Raw genomic sequence first — 19,292 nt, forward strand, 5'->3', positions numbered from 1 at the left:
TGTGCAAATATGGGCATTCTCCCAGAGCTTTGGGGGTTAAAGCCTCATACTCATTTAAGAACATGGCCAGGGAGACTGATCCAGGGAGAGAGATCCGCTGTAATACACATACTACTGCTCTTTCCTAGCTGTGCAGGGGATTCCTCCTGTCGCAGACACCGACAATCTTATATTCACAAACCTTTGTGCCTGGCAGCTCTAAACAGTGTATTGTATAGCTGGAGAAACTCAGCCTGTAAGAACTAAAAATTGGCCCAACGGAGGGGCACCTGGGTGGCTCAGTCAGTTGAGTGTCCGACTTTGGCTCAGGTCATGATCTCACGGTTCATGGGTTCGAGCCCCATGTCAGGCACGGAGCTGGCCGCTGGGAACCTGGAGCCTGCTTCAGATTCTAGGTCTCTCTCTCTCTCTCTCTCTCTCTCTCTCTCACTCTCACTCTCTGTCCCTCCCTCGCTTGTGCTCTCTCTCAAAAGTAAATAAGTAAACATTAAAAAAATTGGCTCAAGGGAACTGCTTCCTTCCTTCTTCTGGGCAAAATAAAATCTCAATGGGTATTTTATCACGTAAGAATTCTGGGTATAACAGGTATGCATGACTGCATCTGATGGGAAATACGTTATTTTTGAATAAAGTGCCCACTGTGGGTGTGTTGTATACAGTACTCGGTTTTATGAAACCTTTAAGAATTTAAGGCACTTAAGCTTTCTTTCATGATACAATATATTAATAATGATTCAACAAAATCTCTTCCGCTGACATTATTTCACTTAACAAAAGAAGCAGACATACTGATGAAGATAGAAAGTTTAATATTCACACATTTTATAAATAACATTTAAAGTGTTCCTTTTAATTCAATACAGGTTGGTTGTACACCTACTATGTGTAAGGCATTAATTTATCCTGTAAGTGTAGTTGTGGACTTAGCCTAGAGCTCTTGTCCCCAAATATCTGCACTTATAATTGCTGAGGCATATTTTCAACTGCCGAATCTTTCCCAACCCTCAAGTTTAGGGTATCTTGCTAACTTACAAAAAATGTTCTTTTTTTGAGAAAGGAATTAATTACCCACTGAAGAGCTTGTATAAAATGAGGGTTTCAGACACTAACATTGGTTATTCAGAAAGCATGTGAGCCTCTGAGTTTCATCACTTTTATGTCATAAAATTAACATCATTTGATTGATGACAGAATATAATAAAAGGTATGTACGTTTCCCCTCATTCTGTGGGCAAACAAAATAATACATGCAGAGTTATTTCTCTTAAATATCTGGCAAGGCATATGATTGATTGTTAGAAATTTTTTGACTTGGTTAAGACAAAATTTAGCCAAATGTTAAAGCATGGAAAATGTTGGTGTAGGCAAAGCGAATATTCTGATAAAGCTTTAAAATCACCCCAGCACACAAACATGTTGAAATCTTACCATTAGGTTTTCATGCAGTCTGTTTCCCTGCAGCGAGCATTAGCTTTAACCCTTCAGTGCTGTTGCTGAATCTCATGTTTAGGGAGAGGGGCTGAAGAAGCTTTATTTGGAACCAAGCTTTTCTTTGGGGGGCTGATGGCCAGTTTACATGAGAGAACTGTGGCTCCCATCGTGTATCCGGTCTCAGAACAAATATACATATGTTCTATAGTAAATCTTCAAGCTTGTTCAGAAGGACATTCCAGAGTTTTACTACTGCACTGTGATTTGTGTGAGCTGTGTGTTTAAAAGATTGTGTAAATTCAGGGCATGTTGCATAGTTCTTTCTCTTCTTCCTGTAAATATTCTACCTCTGAATGAACTTCTGGATGGCAACTCTTTTAGATTACATAATTTCAGCATCCCTCGGGGTTTGCTTTCTAAATGCACTGCCTTGTGGGGTGAGATGGCTATTTTATTGGTTTGACTTTCCAATGCTTCTTACAGAAAGTCATCACTGAAAGGGTTAAGGTATGTTACTGCAGCGGTTATCAGCAGACCAGCCATCTACCTTTGGTACTTACAGGAATTTTATGACTCTTGATCATATTATCAAATTCTTCATTAATTTTTTTGTATTTTTCTTCAGTGCGTGGGGTGAGTGCATAAGAGGAGTCGGGATCGGGGCTTTCACAGCCTTTGTTCTCTTTCTTGTTCAAGGCCTGCCAGGTTCAGAGAAATATCAAGAGTAAAAAAAATGAAGGGTGTTCCGAGTACTTACACACAATCTTTGCCTGCTGATCATTAGATCAATATCTTCGTTAATTTTCCTGTACTTGTCCTCAGACTCAGGGCTGTGACCTACTGAATCGTCTGCATCGGGATCTGGGCTGTCACAGCCATTAAGGCCCTTCTTTCTCAACGTCTGAAATACATAATTTGGAAAGTTCAAACCTAGACAGAGGCTGTAAGAGACATTCAGGGGTGTTATAGAAGTTCAAGCTGTCCAGTATTTCGGGTTTTTATTACATACACTTTTTTACATTAAAGAAACCATAGAGAGAACCCATGAGTGATTTCAAAAGTGCACTCATTGCTAGTTACAGAAAAATAAAAGGGCAATATTCCGCTTACAACCAAATTCAGTCAATAAACAAAGATGGCATGAGGGCTGAAATTTCATGGTACAGAATTCATACATGCTTCAAACATCCAGTGAGAGACAATTACAGAAGAATACGAGTAAGGTGGCAAATTGCAACACTATCTTCCCACAGGAAAACTAGAAATTAGGGCATTACACAATGATTTCAGAATCTGTGATCACGACAAAAGCAGAAATGTCAGAAACAGAGCTCTAGTTCAGGTTTAGCATAATTGTTGGTACTCATGGTGTCCTGCCACCCCCTTAGGATATGCACTTGACAGCAAAATGCCGTAAGAGAACCCAGCTCATATTCTCACAAAGTACCCAGTGAGAACGTTCAGACGCTGTGATCGTAAGGAGATTTACCTCTGTGTAGTTTGTTTAGAGTTCTATACTTGTGAAAATATGTATTGAGAGTGGTAATGCTGAGAAGTTACCTGCCTAAACATAGGCTGAAAGAAAAGTCACAACACCTGAGCTTAGCTTACCATCAGCTGGATAAGGAAGCCAGGGAATGCTGAAAGTAGGTACCTAAGTCAACAACTATCAAACTAGCAAAAGTTCTTCCTGGTTCCAGCTGAGTAAGGTCACCCTGAGACTGTCTCCTGACACATGAAAGTGAAAAGTCGGTGCCTTATCCTGAACCTCCTGTCTCCTGAATGTAGGTCTGGTCTAGTCTCAGCTGTCACAGAAGGATAAATACGTATGTAACATGGAAAAAGTATGAGTCAGGAGTCCTGAGTTTTACTTTCCCTCTCTCTCTCCCTCTCCCTCTCTCTCTCTCTCTCTTTCCTTTTAACTGATGGTTGTCAAGTTAATTGTACATCATCTGATTTACAAAGAACATGTTATGTTTTTAGAGATCATAAAACTTCTGATTAATCACACAGCATGCCGTGTCGTGTCAATTATTAATAGACTGGCAACATTTCTGAATTTTCCTGGTACTACCAAAATCGTTTTTAAAGAGTTGGGTACGTAAGTGTCTCTCATTAATGGAAAGTTCAGCGGAGCTCATCTTTATTAAAGACAGAATTCACATACAAATAAAGCAAAAGCTGTGACATCAAGCTAAGGAATTCAAAGCTGAGATAACACTCCATCTTTAATTCATGCAATTGGGGAAAATAAATAAAACAACATGAGTTATAAAGGGAGTGTCAGTCTTAACAATTTAAACTCCTTGGCTCTTATCAATGTGTAACAAATGTAACACTTAAAATTAGTTTTTTTCTGAGGCACTAAAGAGTTTCACTTAAAATCAAACTAAGAGAGCTACAATTTCAAATACATCTATGAGACACTGCAGCTCTGTAAATATTTATTAATGTTATTGTGGTATAATATAACAAATAAACATATGGTTACAGCTTATTATGTGGTATAATGTTTGAATATTAAAATGAGTATTTTGACACAAGATGATAATATATATATACATTTATAATCTTTGGGAATTTATAATTGGTGGGGCCACCTGTCCCCCTACCACAGATCTATAGCCATCATTTTTATCCAGAATAAATACCTCTGGAGAGTTCTTAAAATAATATTACAAAGAATGTCACAATACATTACAATAATAGTTTTATTCACTAACTTAATTTCCTGTTTTAGGCTGTTTTGTTAGCATTATCTCAACCACAAGCATATTCTTCTGGGTGATAACTATTTGTTATATTATGATGTTTCTGCTTTGATCTCCATATATCCTTGAGCTTTTAAGAATAATTTTGCAGTGCCTTGCATCATACTCCACATATTTTTCATAAAAATTCACCTTTGTAGGGAAAGATGTCAGGTCAAGAAAATATTATCTGAGAATTTTCAAAATCTGCCTATATTTCTATAAGGCATAATAGGAATATTCTTATATAAACCTTCAGTTTAAAATCTTATCTTATAGAACATTAATTTATAGTCTTATCTAGACAGTAGATTCTTCAATGTGCACCCTAAAAAATTACCCAATAAATCTTATTGTAAAAATTATAGTTGTTTTGATGTGCATATTTTTGACAACAGAACGCAAGGGCTAGGAGAGGCCTATCAACTGTCATTACTATCCATCTGGCACATACATGTGTGCTAAATATTCTTATGAAGCTTTTGAGGGGAGATACTGCCTTCAGTTTATAAAAATTCAAACATCAATTACAGTTCATTGAAAGATCTCCACAAATGTTAACTCATTATCTCTCACAAGTGCTTCATGTAGAGTTTAGGGAAACCTCATGCCGGGTCTCAAACCAGCATGGCCAAGCATGACTGGCCTTTCAGCCTCCTGCCGTGAGCGACGTGGGGCCACCTTCCCCTGCCCAGCCTTTCCCACACTCGTAAAGTGAGGGATGTGGAATAGATGTCTCCCACTCATATGTGACTATAGCAGTAGAGTGAACGCTGAAATAAATTAGGCAGAAAAATTTAAAAATTAGGCTGTGGGAAAACTTTAAGAATGAGAATATTGCTAAAATATTGGTATTTCTTAGATGTCAAATTTTAGAGTGGGAATGCTTATTACTCAATAAAGCACTTATCAGTTTTTTGGATTAAAAAATCAATTAGATCAAGAGCTCATTTTGTACCTAAAGAATTACATAAACTGTTAAGCAAACAAAGCTAGTGCCATGAAGTCACAAAGGAAACAACGGTGAGGGGGAAGGGTAACAGCAGCTCCTTTTCTCTTAATAAATTCTTTTTGCATCTAATTACATTATCTTTCATTGAATATCACCAGTATTTAAGTAATGAAATATCTCTAAGAGCGAAAGGTGTATTGCAGTCTTATTTCAAGTTAAATTGCATTATTTAAAAAGGGGGGCATTCTGAGATATAGAAATACAAAATCCAAGAGCAAATTAATACTGAGTTCCAAGTTCCCATAATCACATAACTAGAACACTGAAAAAATTGTTCAAAAATATTATCCTCAACTGAGAGCTTGTAGACCACATTTCTGCCAAGAACAGATGATTATGGTAGAATTACAAAGCTCTGAAAATGGATGCGATGGCACAAACTTAAATACTATCATGTGAATGTGGAACTATATGGGCAGTCTTATCTTTATTATATTAAAAATCTATAGCTGTTTGGGGATGGCAAAAGAATTACTGTTAGATTCAGCCAAGTCTGTCTTTATCACAGTAATAAACAGTCAGTATAAACTAAAGGGACTGCTAACTGGGTAAATAAGCATTATTCTTCAGGCCTTTTTTTTTTTTTTTTTTTTTTTTTTTTGAAAAATCAAAATCTCTGCCTCTGGTCTTTGAAAGCTTCCCTGATCTTTTACAAATGTTATTGGTCAGGTAATGTAGGCACTTAAATCATCATCACCATCATCATCATTATTATTACAGGGGCTAGAAGTCTTGGCTGTATATATTGTGTCTCTCAGCTGACTACGTTTTGAAAAGATTTATTCTGTATGTCAAGAGAAGGCAAGAGATCTACTGAAACCAGCTTCTCTGGCTACGTATCTAAAGAAAATCTTCCCTCAGAGAACTCTGTAAATCTTGAGTGAGTCTGTATACTGAATTCAACTTTCCATGTGAGAGTGACACTTTTGGGGTAGATCAATTGACTGCAGAGGCTTCTGGGATGTTTTCACAAGGCAGAGATTGTCATGCAGTGAGCTGAGAACAGCCGTTTCTTAGAGAAGTAATTAGATTGACAGAAGGTGACATACTCCAAACAATAAACGGGAAAAGGAGTCCAGACAGGTAATCCAAAAACCACGTGGAATCTCCCCTCCCAGACATGTGGACATATGGACCCTGCATTAGTACATTTGTTCATCAAGACAACTTGAAATACATATAAACTGATGATGATAGGTGACAGGTGCTTCAAAAATTCTAATGAAATAGATGTAGGGAACAGATTCCATTTCGTTACTGAAAGGAATATAAATGAAAAAGAATGCCACATGGAGCTCTCATTTCTCATCTTAGGCATTATGTTATCAAATCCCTTCTGTATACAATGGTTAAAACTGATTTCCCTTTTTATAATTATTTCTTGTTAGTAATAAAGAAATAACTAAGTTATTGGTCTTTTTCAATTAAATGAAGCTATATATTTTCTTTTCTTTTCTTTTTTTTGAAGCTATATATTTTATATTTTTGCTATCTACATAAAATTAAGTTTCTTTTAGAGCCACCATCACAGATTAAAGCTTCCAATCGTTCAACTTCTTTCCATGCCTGCAGTATTAGTCCTCAAGAATACATATCTTCATCATCTTCCTTTCTTTGTACCTACCCGCTCTACAGCAGCAATTTCAAATCCTTTTGCTAAAAGCCCCAAAATACTCATTAATTTTCTTAAAAGCCAAATAATCAACCTTTCTTGTACAGCTAGCATTACCCTTCCTTCAGAGTGTTGATGTGTCAGGAATTATCTCTGCTAGTTGCATGAATGTCATGTTCACACAAAAGCCAAGAAAAAAAAAAGGCATCAACTTAGAAAAGGTAGTTTCCTTTTCTTTCATTCTAAATCATTTTCGCGCGTGTCTTTCATAGCTTTATGAAAATAAGCATTCGCTCTTAGCAAGCAGAATAATCTGTAGAAAGTACTAAATCGATATAGGAAAAGGAGGTGCAGCTGAAGTGGACACTGCCTGTAAGTGAAGTTTCTGAGGGTATTTTGTAAACACCCTCCCACAGCTGTGTGCTGCTCCCAAGTGCCTTGTTAGTCCCAGCAGCCCTGAGCCCCGTGGGGAGTGGCCATCAGGGCGATCTGTGTGCAAGGACTTCCTTCACTTAAAATACCGTCAGCAATATTATTACACACAGATACTGTTTGGTGCACTGATGTTTTAGAGAAGCAGGCAGCACAAATTTAAATTAAAAATCTTTGAACTGTCCTATAATATGTGCTGTGCGTGTGTGTGTGTGTGTGTGTGTGTGTGATTTCTAGCACAGATTACTTAGGGGAAAGATCAGGTAGAAAGAAATTTCTCCATAGGTTTTAATTACCAAAACTGTAAGCATTGTCTGCACTATCTTTCCTGTTCCGTAGTTCTTCTTTGTTCTTAATATAGAAATGAAAAGACACATTAAAATACTGCAAAGTTACTACAATCACTAGGTAGACTTTAATTAGACAAGCAAATCATATCTAGTACAGACTATAAAAAACTAAAATTTATCCCAACTTATTCATTAGTGGTGAAAATATTAATAAAAAATTGAAAATATAAACCTTAACAGTATATTTCCTCTAGGTAATTAATGCTCATTCTAACTAGATATTAACTCCTACTGAGGAAAGGCTGGGAAGCGCTGGAGATTTTCATTGCTTCATTTTATTCCTTTCCTGAAAAGATAATCGTAATATTGGACTTGAAATTTTTTTCACTGAACAATTCTTCATCTTTAAATAATAGAAATAAAAGGGACTAATTAAAGATTTGAAGACTTTTAATGTATACAACATAAACACCCACCCATGCCTTTTAATAACCACAAATTGTTTCATAAAAACAATCAGATGGTGATAGTTCCTAGAACTACTGGTACTCTAATACTGGACTAGATCACCAAGGATCCTCCTCATGTCTTCCAGGGGGAGAATTAATGGTGCCTAATCAATTGGTCTTTCACATCGCGTGTCCTTGCTCAAGCTGGGCTTCTGGAATGAGCCCACCACTATTGTTCCTTGGATTTGGACAGTCCTCCTTCAAGGCAGAGCTAACACATTAGCTCCTCTTTGTAGACTTCTCTGATCACCAGAGCTGAATTGATTTCTCCCTCATTCATGTACTCACTCATTGTATACATTTTCCTATTAGAGCCTTTATCGCATATTATTACTTATGTTTTGTCTCCCTTGCTAGCTCATGAAGCAATTAACAAAGTGCCTTCCTTTCTTCACTTTTGGAGTTTCAATATAGAACAGAGACTGACACATTTGTAGATGCTTAAGAAATGCTTGTTGAATGAACAGAACACACATTTCCACTTTAATGTTAGTGTATGCAGATATTTCAAGACTGGACCAAAGCTGTCTGTCTGGCCGGAGGCAGAAATGGCAGTGGGATCCAGACCTCTTGATATATATTTACTAAGTGCTACTATGTGTCCGGTGTTACGTGAGGTCTTCTGGATACAAAGATGCATTCCTGAAGATATGATTAAGAATTTCTGTTTACATGGTTTTCTTTCCATAAGTGAACTCCCGGAGCTTAGGGATTGTTTACGAGTCATTTTGTATCACCAGGACTTAGCACAGGCCTGGCACATGGGAGAAGCTTAATAAATGTTTGCAGCATTAATGAGAGACTGAATGGATGGACGAACACAACAGGAAAGAATGCTCAGATCCTAGAGGCAGAGGAGTCTCAGTGTGTATTTTTTCAATTGTCATTTCTTTTTCACCATTTTATATTACTATTTCACATTATGTTAAAACTCCATTATTATTTTGCTCTTTTAAAGTAACTATTATAAATCAACTACTTTTTGAAATGTATCACTTTTGTAAATTTTTTTTAATGTTTATTTACTTTTGAGAGAGAGACACAGAGTGTGAGCAGCGGAGGAGCAGGGAGAGGGAGACACAGAATCTGAAGCAGCCTCCAGGCTCTGAACTGTCAGCACAGAGCCGGACCTGGGGCTCAAACCCACAAACCGTGAGATCATGACCTGAGTTGCAGTCGGATGCTTAACCACCCACACACCACCTGAAAAGTATCATTTTTAAGTGAGAAAACAATGCAGTATGAAGCTGATTATAACTCAGGAGATTTATATCATTAAACACTTAAAAATTAGGGTACTGGTCTGAATACAGAGTGTCAGAAAGAACTATGCATTCACGAAAGCTTTAAGGTAAAAAAGCCATAATCATATAATCTCAGCCCTTGAAACGAGTAGCAGAAGAGAGGGCACAGAATTCAGCATGGAAGAAAAAAAGGGAGTGGTATTCTAGGCAGAATGTGTAAGGGTAGAAAAACAAAAACAGAAACCTTACAGTGAAGAGCATGGGGAAACTTTTGTGAATGTGAATCAGATCCTATAAATTTGAAATAAGCATGTTTTAAAATTCTTGGGCAAAGTTCATCTTTTTCCCCCATTTTTGGATGTTGGTCTACTGCTCCACTATTCTCCCGGGCTTTGACATTGGTCTTATTCTGGGCCAACCTTAGCCTGGAGGATTCATGGAAAATCAGGGTGATTTTAGGGCCAATCAGATGATTCAGGCTGCCTCAGGATAGGTCAGTGGGTTGATGTTTTTGTTAGGAATTCTTCCACCACACCTCTTCTGGAACCTGGACAAGGCATGCATCATGAGGCTGGACGGGAAAAGGATTGAGATGGAGAAGTTTGGCACGCTTAGCTATGAAATGCTCCCTGATATTCTGAATCCAAGAGAGATCTGAAGTAAAGTACTAAGCAGGGAACATTTAATATATAATGATTGAAATGCATGCTAAAATATGCAGTTAATCTTAATCGTCTTTCTAAAAGCAAGCTAAAAAAATAAAAGATGGGATAAAAAAAATAAAGGGCTGGCATATGAAGGATTAAATTGGAAGTGGGTTTGAAGAATGAATGATGTTACTGACTTCTTAAATAAGGAAGGAAAAGATAGGACAGAACTAACAAATTAAACAAAGGTTGGGAAAGAGAGGAGAGGAGTAAATTAACAAAGATTGGGAAGGAGGATTTTTGAAAGTCTAAAATATAAACGTAACCTCACCTACTAACCTTTTTCAACTATGGCATTTTACTTGCAAATAGGTTACGGGGACAAAAAAGGAAGAATATTGGGAGCACTGATTCTTTAAAAATAACACGTTGAAGCATCTTTTAAAAACCATTAATGACTTATTTTAACAAAAGAAGATGTATATGTATATACATAAGTTAAATCATTATTTTTGTTTCCAAGTTGGCTCTTATCTAGCTGTAAATGCCTTTTTATTCAAGTTGGGTCAGTGCATGATTAGTCATGATGTGGGAGTAGCCCCCACTACCTATATTTATCATCAGCTCAGGACTGCCATTTTCAGTCACCATACTTCCTCATTTCTACAGGATTCCCACGATCTCTTCTTCTCATTTATTTCACCACTTATGTTGTTGAGTATAACCTATCCCTTCATCCATTCCCCTCCCATCTTTCTTTTCCTGGAAAACCTCACAACCTAGTTATCCAAGCCGGAAATCCAGAAGTCACCCTTGACTCCACCATCTCTTGACTCAACAATTACTATTTTTTCTGTTTGGTCTCCCATCCTCAGTCTGTCCTCTGATCCCACTTTCCAGTCAATCCTTCATCCTACTTTTGGCAGGGTCTCCTGCAATGCAAATGTAATCGTAGCAGTGTTTTCCTTATAAACCATGGCGGCTCCCAATGGCCACAACCACTAGTTTTCACAGCAAGTCCTCCCCTTCTTCTCCAGCCTCATTCCTTCTCTTCTCCCTTAGCACTCTGGGTTTCATCAATGGGGAACTTCCTACCATTTCCCAAGTCAGGTAGGTCTTGTAATAACACTGTTTTGATATGTCATTCATTCCTGTCTAGAATATGTTTACTTCTGCTCTCTGATATACGAACCTTAGTCATCCTAGGCCACCTGTTACCTAATGCCATCACTTGCCCCGTGAAGCTCTGTCTAGGCACTTGGGGACCCCCTTCTCATGTTATCGACTGACATGTCTGCTTCACCACTAGGTAGTGAGTTCTGTAAGAGTTGGGTATCTCTGGTTCCTGCTAGAGGGCTGGAGTAATACATGTGGGCTCAGTAAATGTTCTTGTAACTGTTTACCACATAAATGAACAAGCAAACAAGCCTGACAGTCATACTTTCTAACACTGTCAGACTTGCTGAAATGAGTTGGGTAGTCTCCTAAGATGGCAGGGTTATTTATTTGTTTTAATAACATTAAGTGAAAAATGCACAGAACACAAGTTCTGGTAAGTTAAAGCAAGTTCTAAAATCACTTCATGATTGTGGCAATAGAATATCCTTTTGGCAGTGGAAACAGTGGAGGTGACACAGAGACTATTATATAGGGGGTGCAAATGGTCATGTTTGTGTGTGTGTGTGTTTACGATTGCTCAGAGTTCTGTGTAGGACGGGCTGTTCCTTTCCAGCTCCCGGTACTCTCAGTCACCACCAGGAAGACATAACATATTGAGAAAGTACTGCAAGAGGTGCTTTTGGGGATTGTCTTCTCTATTTCTAGGTTCTCCTTTAGGAGAAAGGGCATTACCTTTGATGTGATTTGAAGAATCTGTTAGTTGGGATCTGCAGTTTACCACTAGATTATGTGAAAAGCAGACTGTGTTCAATAAGGGAACACAGAAGAAGATGCGAGGTTCACAACTGACTGACTTGTGTCATGACAGTTTTGATCACACCTGAGAACTGTACTTGAGATACCCAAATCCTCATTTCTGAGATAGCGAGGAACTTCCAGATGAAGGTTAAATTGCTTCTTTTCCTAACACCAATCTCCTACCCTAGGCCTCTGCCAGGCTGAAGAGAGTAAAGAGTTCCAGTGGGCTTGACCCTGGTCCACTTCTCTCTTGGGCTGGCCCTTGGACTGATGGGGGAAACTCCTGTTTGCCATTCACTCCTGCTGTTGTAGTTTCTAGGTCTTATATGCACCAATAATAGATTTCAGCCTGGGATATGACTGAAAATACTTCCCCAAGTTCTGTTCTATCCCTCTGTTTATTAAATGGCAGAGAGATTTTTAGGGACCAATTCTAGATTGTGAACACAGATTTTATTTATGGAATCTTCAACTCCTTCCCCATAGTACCAGACATTCAAACAATTTTTTTTCTAATTGATTTATCTCTCTCCTGATAAACCAGCCGGCTCACCAATGAGTGGCTATACGCCATTCTATATAGACACTTTCAGATGGAAAAGTTTTGATTTTGGTTATTCTAGAATGATTGGATAGTAATGATGGGAAAGGGCCTCTTAGCCTTTGCCTTCCCAGCTAGCACACCCTGTGAGTATGCCCTGAGAAAACTAGCCTACAAGCTAATTCTGAAGGATGAGCCATCCGAGAGAGTGACACCCACAACTGTGTTAGCACACACTGCTCGATGCCCATACTGCTCTGACGTGTGACCATGAGGGATCAGGGCCCCAGAGCACTGAAGGGATTGTGTGAGAACAATATGTACATCACAGCTATTGTGGCTGCCAGATGAAGGGAGAGCCTCGGTGCTTTAGAATAAATCTCCACAAGAGTAGAAACATTGTCTTTTTCCTTTTTATCTACAGCAACTTGAAAGCTGTGTCCCACCCATGGATGACACCCAACCAAAACTGCTGTTGCTAATGAAAGAGTGAAAGAGGGGCACCTGGGTGGCGCAGTTGGTTAAGTGTATAACTTCGGCTCGGGTCATGATCTCACAGCTTGTGAGTTCAAGCCTTGAGTTGGGCTCTGTGCTGACAGCTCAGAGCCTGGAGCCTGCTTTGGATTCTGTGTCTTCCTCTCCCTCTGCTCCCCGCACTCATGCTGTCTCTTTCTGTCTTGTCTTTCAAATATAAACTAAAGCATAAAAAAAAACAAGGCTGCAGTGACAGAGATTCTTATTTAAGAAGGAATCACAATGGAGGCTGAAAAGCCACAGACAGCAGCTGCTGGACTTGTGCTCAGAGTATAGGCAGTTTTTGCCTCCACCACCCACTCTCTTTAATGCCACTTCTCCCAGCCTCACACATAAAGTTAAATTATAAAAGGAAAGAATCCTGTGGACTACAGAGTTAAGAGAATTAATGTGTCACTCTTTGGTGTTTCTCCAGAGCTTTGTAATTCACATTTCATAATGTTGCTCTCTGCATTCTTGTTTTTTGTCTCATTTTCTAGATTATAAGATCCCTGTAGACAAGAAGTATCTCTTGAGAGCTTTCTATCCTTAGCAACTAGGGCAGTATCTGATGGTAGAATGCTGCAACAATTCGGTTGACTCTTCTGGACAGCCAAGGAGAGCCTGATGACATATAATAAGGAGGCTCAGAAATATTAAGCCAAAGTTAGTGGGGATCCAAGCTTTACCTTTCCTTTAACATTGCACCTTTTCTCTCTTCTTTCAACATCAGTAATGTTTGCTAGGTCTGCCAAAGGCTTGCAGCCTTGGTTTCTAGCCTTATTACTTGTGTCTTTTGATGTAAAATCCCATGGGATTTTCATTTTATTGGTTGTACACTGGAAAACTTTTTTGTTAAAGATTTTTAAATTTTTCAAAATGTTTATTTTTGAGAGAGAGAGGGTGGGGGAGGCGCAGAGAGAGAGGGGGACAGAGGATCCGAAGCAGGCTCTGCACTGACAGCAGACAGCCCAATGCAAGGCTCAAACTCACTAACCATGAGATCTTGACCTGAGCCAAAGTCAGACGCTTAACCGATTGAACCATCTAGGCGCCCCCCACTGGAAAACTTCCTGTTTAATAAAGAGTGTCCAAGATACAATGAATGAGATGGTCACTGGTCAGAGGCCAGTCTGATAGAAAATTGCTCAGCCATAAAAAAGAATGAGACTTTGCCATTTGCCACAACATGAATGGATAAAGAGGGTATAATGTTAAGTGAAATAAGCCAATCAAAGAAAGACAAACACCATATGATTTCACTCATTTGTGGAATTTGAGAAACAAAACAAAGAAAAAAAGAGACACACCAAAAAAACAGACTCTTAACTATACAGAACTGATGGTTTCCAGAGATAAGGTGGGTGGAGGGGTGGGTGGATAGATGAAGGGGATTGAGAATACACTTATGATGAGTACTGAGTAATGTATAGAATTGTTGAGTCAGCATACTATACACTTGAAACTAATATAAGACTGTTAACCATGTTAACTATGCTGGATTTAAAAGGAATAAAAGGTCCTTTCTCATTAGCACAGGCAATACTGAATTGAATATAATCATTGAAAATAAATAGGACACAAACTATCTACAAAGGAGATTCTGAAAACACCTACTATGCAGTCCGTTTTGGCAAATTGAGATCCTGTCTCTTAGATGAAATACTTTCAAATAAAATGTAATTCATTAGAAATGTTTTGGAAAGGCTAGTATTATCAATGTCAAATGCTGATCAAAGCCTACGTAGGCTAAGCTACCTTATTATTTTATGTGTAGGTTTAAATTTTTCTAAATTTGTTTCCAAATCAAATTAAATAATAATTAAAATCAAACTCATTTTAATTTATTTTCCTTATGCTGTGAATGTTATGCATATATGATGAATCCATGGTCCCTGAATCTTGGAGCAACTCCTTCACAAAATCACATTTCCCATGACTTCATACATTACATAGATAAGTAACATTCTTCGGTTTTTGCATTCAGTCACTTTGGATTTCATACGATGCTACAAAACCTAGAGAGCATTGAGAAGTGAAAAACAGAGAGGTATGGAGAGTATATGTTAAAGAAAAGGAAGGACAAGAAGGAAAGAGAGGATAAGACGGTGGTAGGTAGATAGATAGATAGATAGATAGATAGATAGATGGATGGGGAGGGAGGAAGGGAATGAGAATGAGAGAGAAGTTGAGGGTCTTTTGAAGGGGAGAGGGAAAATTATTCAGTGAGCACATCAACTGATCCCCCAGCAGGTAAGCTGGCCTCTCTTTGTGTCTGGATTCAGCACTTTATGATCTTACATAGAGCTTTCTCATGGGGCCATCAGCAATCTTGCTCATCCTGAAATCCAACTCTGGCAGCAGCTGGGCACCCATTGTCTAACTCAATGAGGCCAAGTGGTGGCTGCCAGTCCCACAGACTGCTCTGTCCTCCAGCCCCACACAGCCTTCTCTGGGGAGGCTCTGTGGCCTTGGCTTCCTGGTCACCATGGCGTTAGCTATCGGCTTTGGTAGTCACGAGGGCTTTAATAATTTCAGGCATTATCACTGAAAATGTAGTGCAACCTGACTTCTAAGTTTGGTATTTCAATTTCCATACCTTATGAATTCCCAGTGATTTTGTTAGCTCAGTGGCAAACTTAGATTTTTCATTTGCACAATAATTTCTTCCATATTATTCATTAGGTAATTATAAAAACAACATTTCCTCTTCTATGGCATGAAAAGGAAATTAAACCAGTCTTCCCGCACTATCAAAATATTAATTTTCCCCTTAACTGAATCTGTTCCTCAGCAGTAACACCTCCCATTAATCGAGTATTTCCTATGTGCCAGGAACTGAGTCTGCAGCTTTGCATGGATTTTTTTTTAAAGCCCTCATAACTACTCTTCCCCATGATTGGCATTCTACAGATGAAGAAAAGGGGGTGCAAGGTGGTCGGTCCAAGCACTTGCGGAGGTTTACAAAGTTATAGTAAGTGGTAGAACCAAGTTAATAAACTACATAGGAGCTCCAGGGTTTACCCTGTCACAGCTGTTTCACTATTCTCCCTCTGCAAGTCGTCCAATTATAAAGATTGCCTAAATCCAGCCAATGTTTTCTTTGAGTACTTACTCCCAGCTGAAATTGGTGAAATGTTTGACAAATCTTATTTTTTTCATGAAGGGATATATTTGCAATACAATTCACCTTCTGATGAATAATTTTATTTTTAATGTTTATCTGTTTTTGAGAGACAGAGAGCACAAGCAGGGGAGGGGCAGAGAGAGGCAGAGAGAGAGAGAGAGAGAGAGAGAGAGAGAAAGATTGAGAGAGAATCTGAAGCAGACTCCAGGCTCCGAGCTGTCAGCACGGAGCCCGACGCAGGGCTCTAACTCACGAACTGCGAGGTCATGACCTGAGTTGAAGTTGGACGCTTAACCAACTGAGCCACCCAGGCACCCCTCTGATGAATAATTTTATCTAAAATGTTTTTCCTATTGTGTTATTGTAATATCCACTGAAGAGAGGGGAAGGCCTCTTCAATATTTAGTTGGTAGCTATGGAGTTAAAATGAGGTGTAGGTTGTTGAAAAGAAAGGCTGCTTAAGTTTTTCCATTCCTACGTTTTTAGGACTAGGAAGGAAGTCCTCTGCAATAACATTTTGTGTATCTGGGTAAAATGAAGTGTATGTTTGTCACAATTATTAAAATAATACTAGCAAGAATTTTAACTCTCTATTAATAGAAAACGTTTGCTTTCTATTGTTCAGTGCCTATATTCTTCAGATTCACAAGCTAACTGCTCAGCTCTTCAGTTTGTTTTGGCAGATAAGGGATACCAATGCTGGTAACATTTTGCTGGGGTTGTGGGGGTAGGTGGGGGAAAAAAGAGAAGAAACATACACTTTGATGGAGAAACTATTGTTTCTTTTTGGCCGATACTGTGGGATCATGGAGAAATCATGTATGAACTATAAAATTTCCACTTTTAAAACACGGGTACAGAAGCTCTTCCCTTTCTTTTGTTTTCAAAATGAGATTGATAATACTGTATTACTTTACAGGCCAGAAGGGAGGAGAGGTGAAGGAAATGACTGCAAAAGTTCCCAAGGTTTTCAACAGCTACAAGGAAGACACAAAAGGATGGGAATCTTCTAAAGGGAAAATTTCCCGAGTCCCAAGGAACAGGGGAGAACTGTAGGAGAGCTTCAAGAACCACAAGACTTGGGTTTTTGCATCCTGTCAGAAAATCCGCTCTGTTGGTAAAAACCAAGGGAAGGCCTGGCACAAACGTGACTCAGCAGAGAAATGCCACCCACAGTCACCGACGCGGCTTCCGCAGTGGCTGAGTTGCCCTGTTTTCTCTGGAGGCTTCCCCAGCCTGGCCAATACATGAATCTCTCAGATGGGAAACTGAAGTTTTTGAAAATGGAAATTAAACAAAGTTGTATAACATTTAAAAGAAGTTTACAGTTATGATACTTGGCTTTTTACATGGGTTTAAAGTCAATTTTCTGTTGAATAAATAATATGAACCACACATTAACCACCTAATAGTTTTAAAATGCCCCAAACAGCCATCACCATCATTCTGAATAGAATCCCACTTCTTTTTAAAGACCATGGTTAAAAGATGAGGGGAAACAGTACCATTAAAAGAGGAAGCAAAACATAGTTCAAAGTCTGTTTCCATGAGGTAATGCATACTGTTGACTAATGGCCAGAGGAATCCAATCTATATCGAGATGAAATATGAAGTTAAAGCAGGTGGCTGGGAGAAGTTAGAATCCCTCCACCGGCAACCCCTGCCTCCACCTTCTTGAATTATTTTATTGCTGAAGCCAAAGGGACAGAAAGCAATGAAAGTTTTGTTGATTGGACACAGGAACTTGTTCAGAGTGAGATGGAAGTTATATATCTGAGTTCATCTCTGGAAACTGCCAATCTCACATTAACTACATCTGTATGTGTACATATCTGTGTGTATGTGTGTGTGTGTGTGTGCAGGCACGTGCATAGCATGAAGCTAATTTTGAAAGGATCTTCAGAATTATTTCTGGGTAGATATGTTTCTGCATAGCTATTTTTATCTTTTTTCTCCATAAGGAAGTATTTCAGTTTTGTAATTTAGACCCCAGAAAAGTCAGGTTGTTTTATTGCGGTATGTCTGCAAACTGAATCCTGGCTTCTAAAGGAAAAGAAATTTCTTCCCCTCATCATAATATAACACACAATTTCTATCATATAGTTTATTATGTTTTGTCTAATATGAATAAAATCTCTCATGTTTGCAGGAACTCAGTTGTGGAGAGCACTAAAATGTTTCCCTCCTAATGTTGATCAGCAAGTGCTTTGATCTCCACAGCCAGACATCGGGTGCAGAGTTCAGAACTATAAATTTGTTGCACTTACTATCAGTAAAAGTAGGGCTCTGATGGTCATCTTTTCTCAAACCACAGTTCATCTTTGCTACATCTTCAGAGTGTAAAATAGGTGTGGTTCAGAACAGAGTCAAACAAATATCAGTGGTTCAGAAATGATATCCTTTCCTCAGTAGCAATATACATCGTGGGTATGTGACTGGAATATTTAAAACACCTGTTCACTTGGAACCAAGCCAAATGTATAATGCGTTAGTATGTGCTTGGCTCATTTCCAAGAGCATGTATCCTTACTGCCATCAAAATACTGCAGGGAGCTGGGGCAAAGATACAAGTTAGAAGCAATGTAAGATAGATATATTTTATTGTTAACAATATCATCATACTAGACACTGTTGGCTGGCTAGTATTTTAATAAAATCAATTATTTGTTTTTGATCAGAGAAGAACTGGCAGTGTAGGGACACTCTTATCTTCGCTTTGCTAATTACTTTCACTGCTTTAAAATCTTAATCAACTTCCCCCTCCCCCCTCCCTCTTTCTCCCAAGCCCTCCCTTTCATTGTCTAACTGGGCTCTTCCCTGGATGAGTAGTTCAAAGGGAACACCAGGGAATAAATTATATCCTAACTATATACCAGAGTTCACCAGCAGAACTTGGGCAAGCTCCTCTGACAGGGTTCCACCTATTTTTATCAATTCTGTTTTGACTTTACTTAATAGAGTCCAAATTTTTACCTCTCTCTACCTTTTCTGTAGCTTTAAAATCTGTATAGTCAAAATTTTACCTCTAAAGAATTTCATAACCTCATTACGCAAGATACAGTTACACATATATGTAACAATTTATAAAATGTGACATTTTGTTTGAATGTGATCACAAAACAGGCCAAAGATTTCAATGTCCAAGGTGTGTATGTATGTATGTGTGTGAGAAAGTAAAAAATGAAAATTTTGCCTAAATTTACACCTGTAGGAAGGAGAAGCAGGGAAATAACATGTTTATGAGCACACGTGCCCAACATGTGCTAG

General features: G+C 38.6%; 1 protein-coding gene across 11 annotated transcripts in view; it reads right to left on the reverse strand.

Moving 5' to 3' along the window:
• The window catches only part of MEF2C (myocyte enhancer factor 2C), a 151,102-nt gene that overhangs the window by 39,479 nt on the left and 92,331 nt on the right, over positions 1–19,292 (reverse strand). For 8 of the 11 annotated variants that reach the window (XM_047864670.1, XM_047864712.1, XM_047864715.1 and 5 more), the window contains exon 4: positions 2,189–2,332. In XM_047864670.1, coding sequence (XP_047720626.1) covers positions 2,189–2,332 — 144 coding nt within the window. Of the gene's footprint in view, positions 1–1,991; positions 2,130–2,188; positions 2,333–19,292 lie in introns of all 11 variants that reach the window. The other 3 variants (XM_047864716.1, XM_047864704.1, XM_047864717.1) reach the window with 2 other exon arrangements.

Source organism: Prionailurus viverrinus, chromosome A1 (assembly GCF_022837055.1).
Source record: "Prionailurus viverrinus isolate Anna chromosome A1, UM_Priviv_1.0, whole genome shotgun sequence".
Lineage (NCBI taxonomy): Eukaryota > Metazoa > Chordata > Mammalia > Carnivora > Felidae > Prionailurus > Prionailurus viverrinus.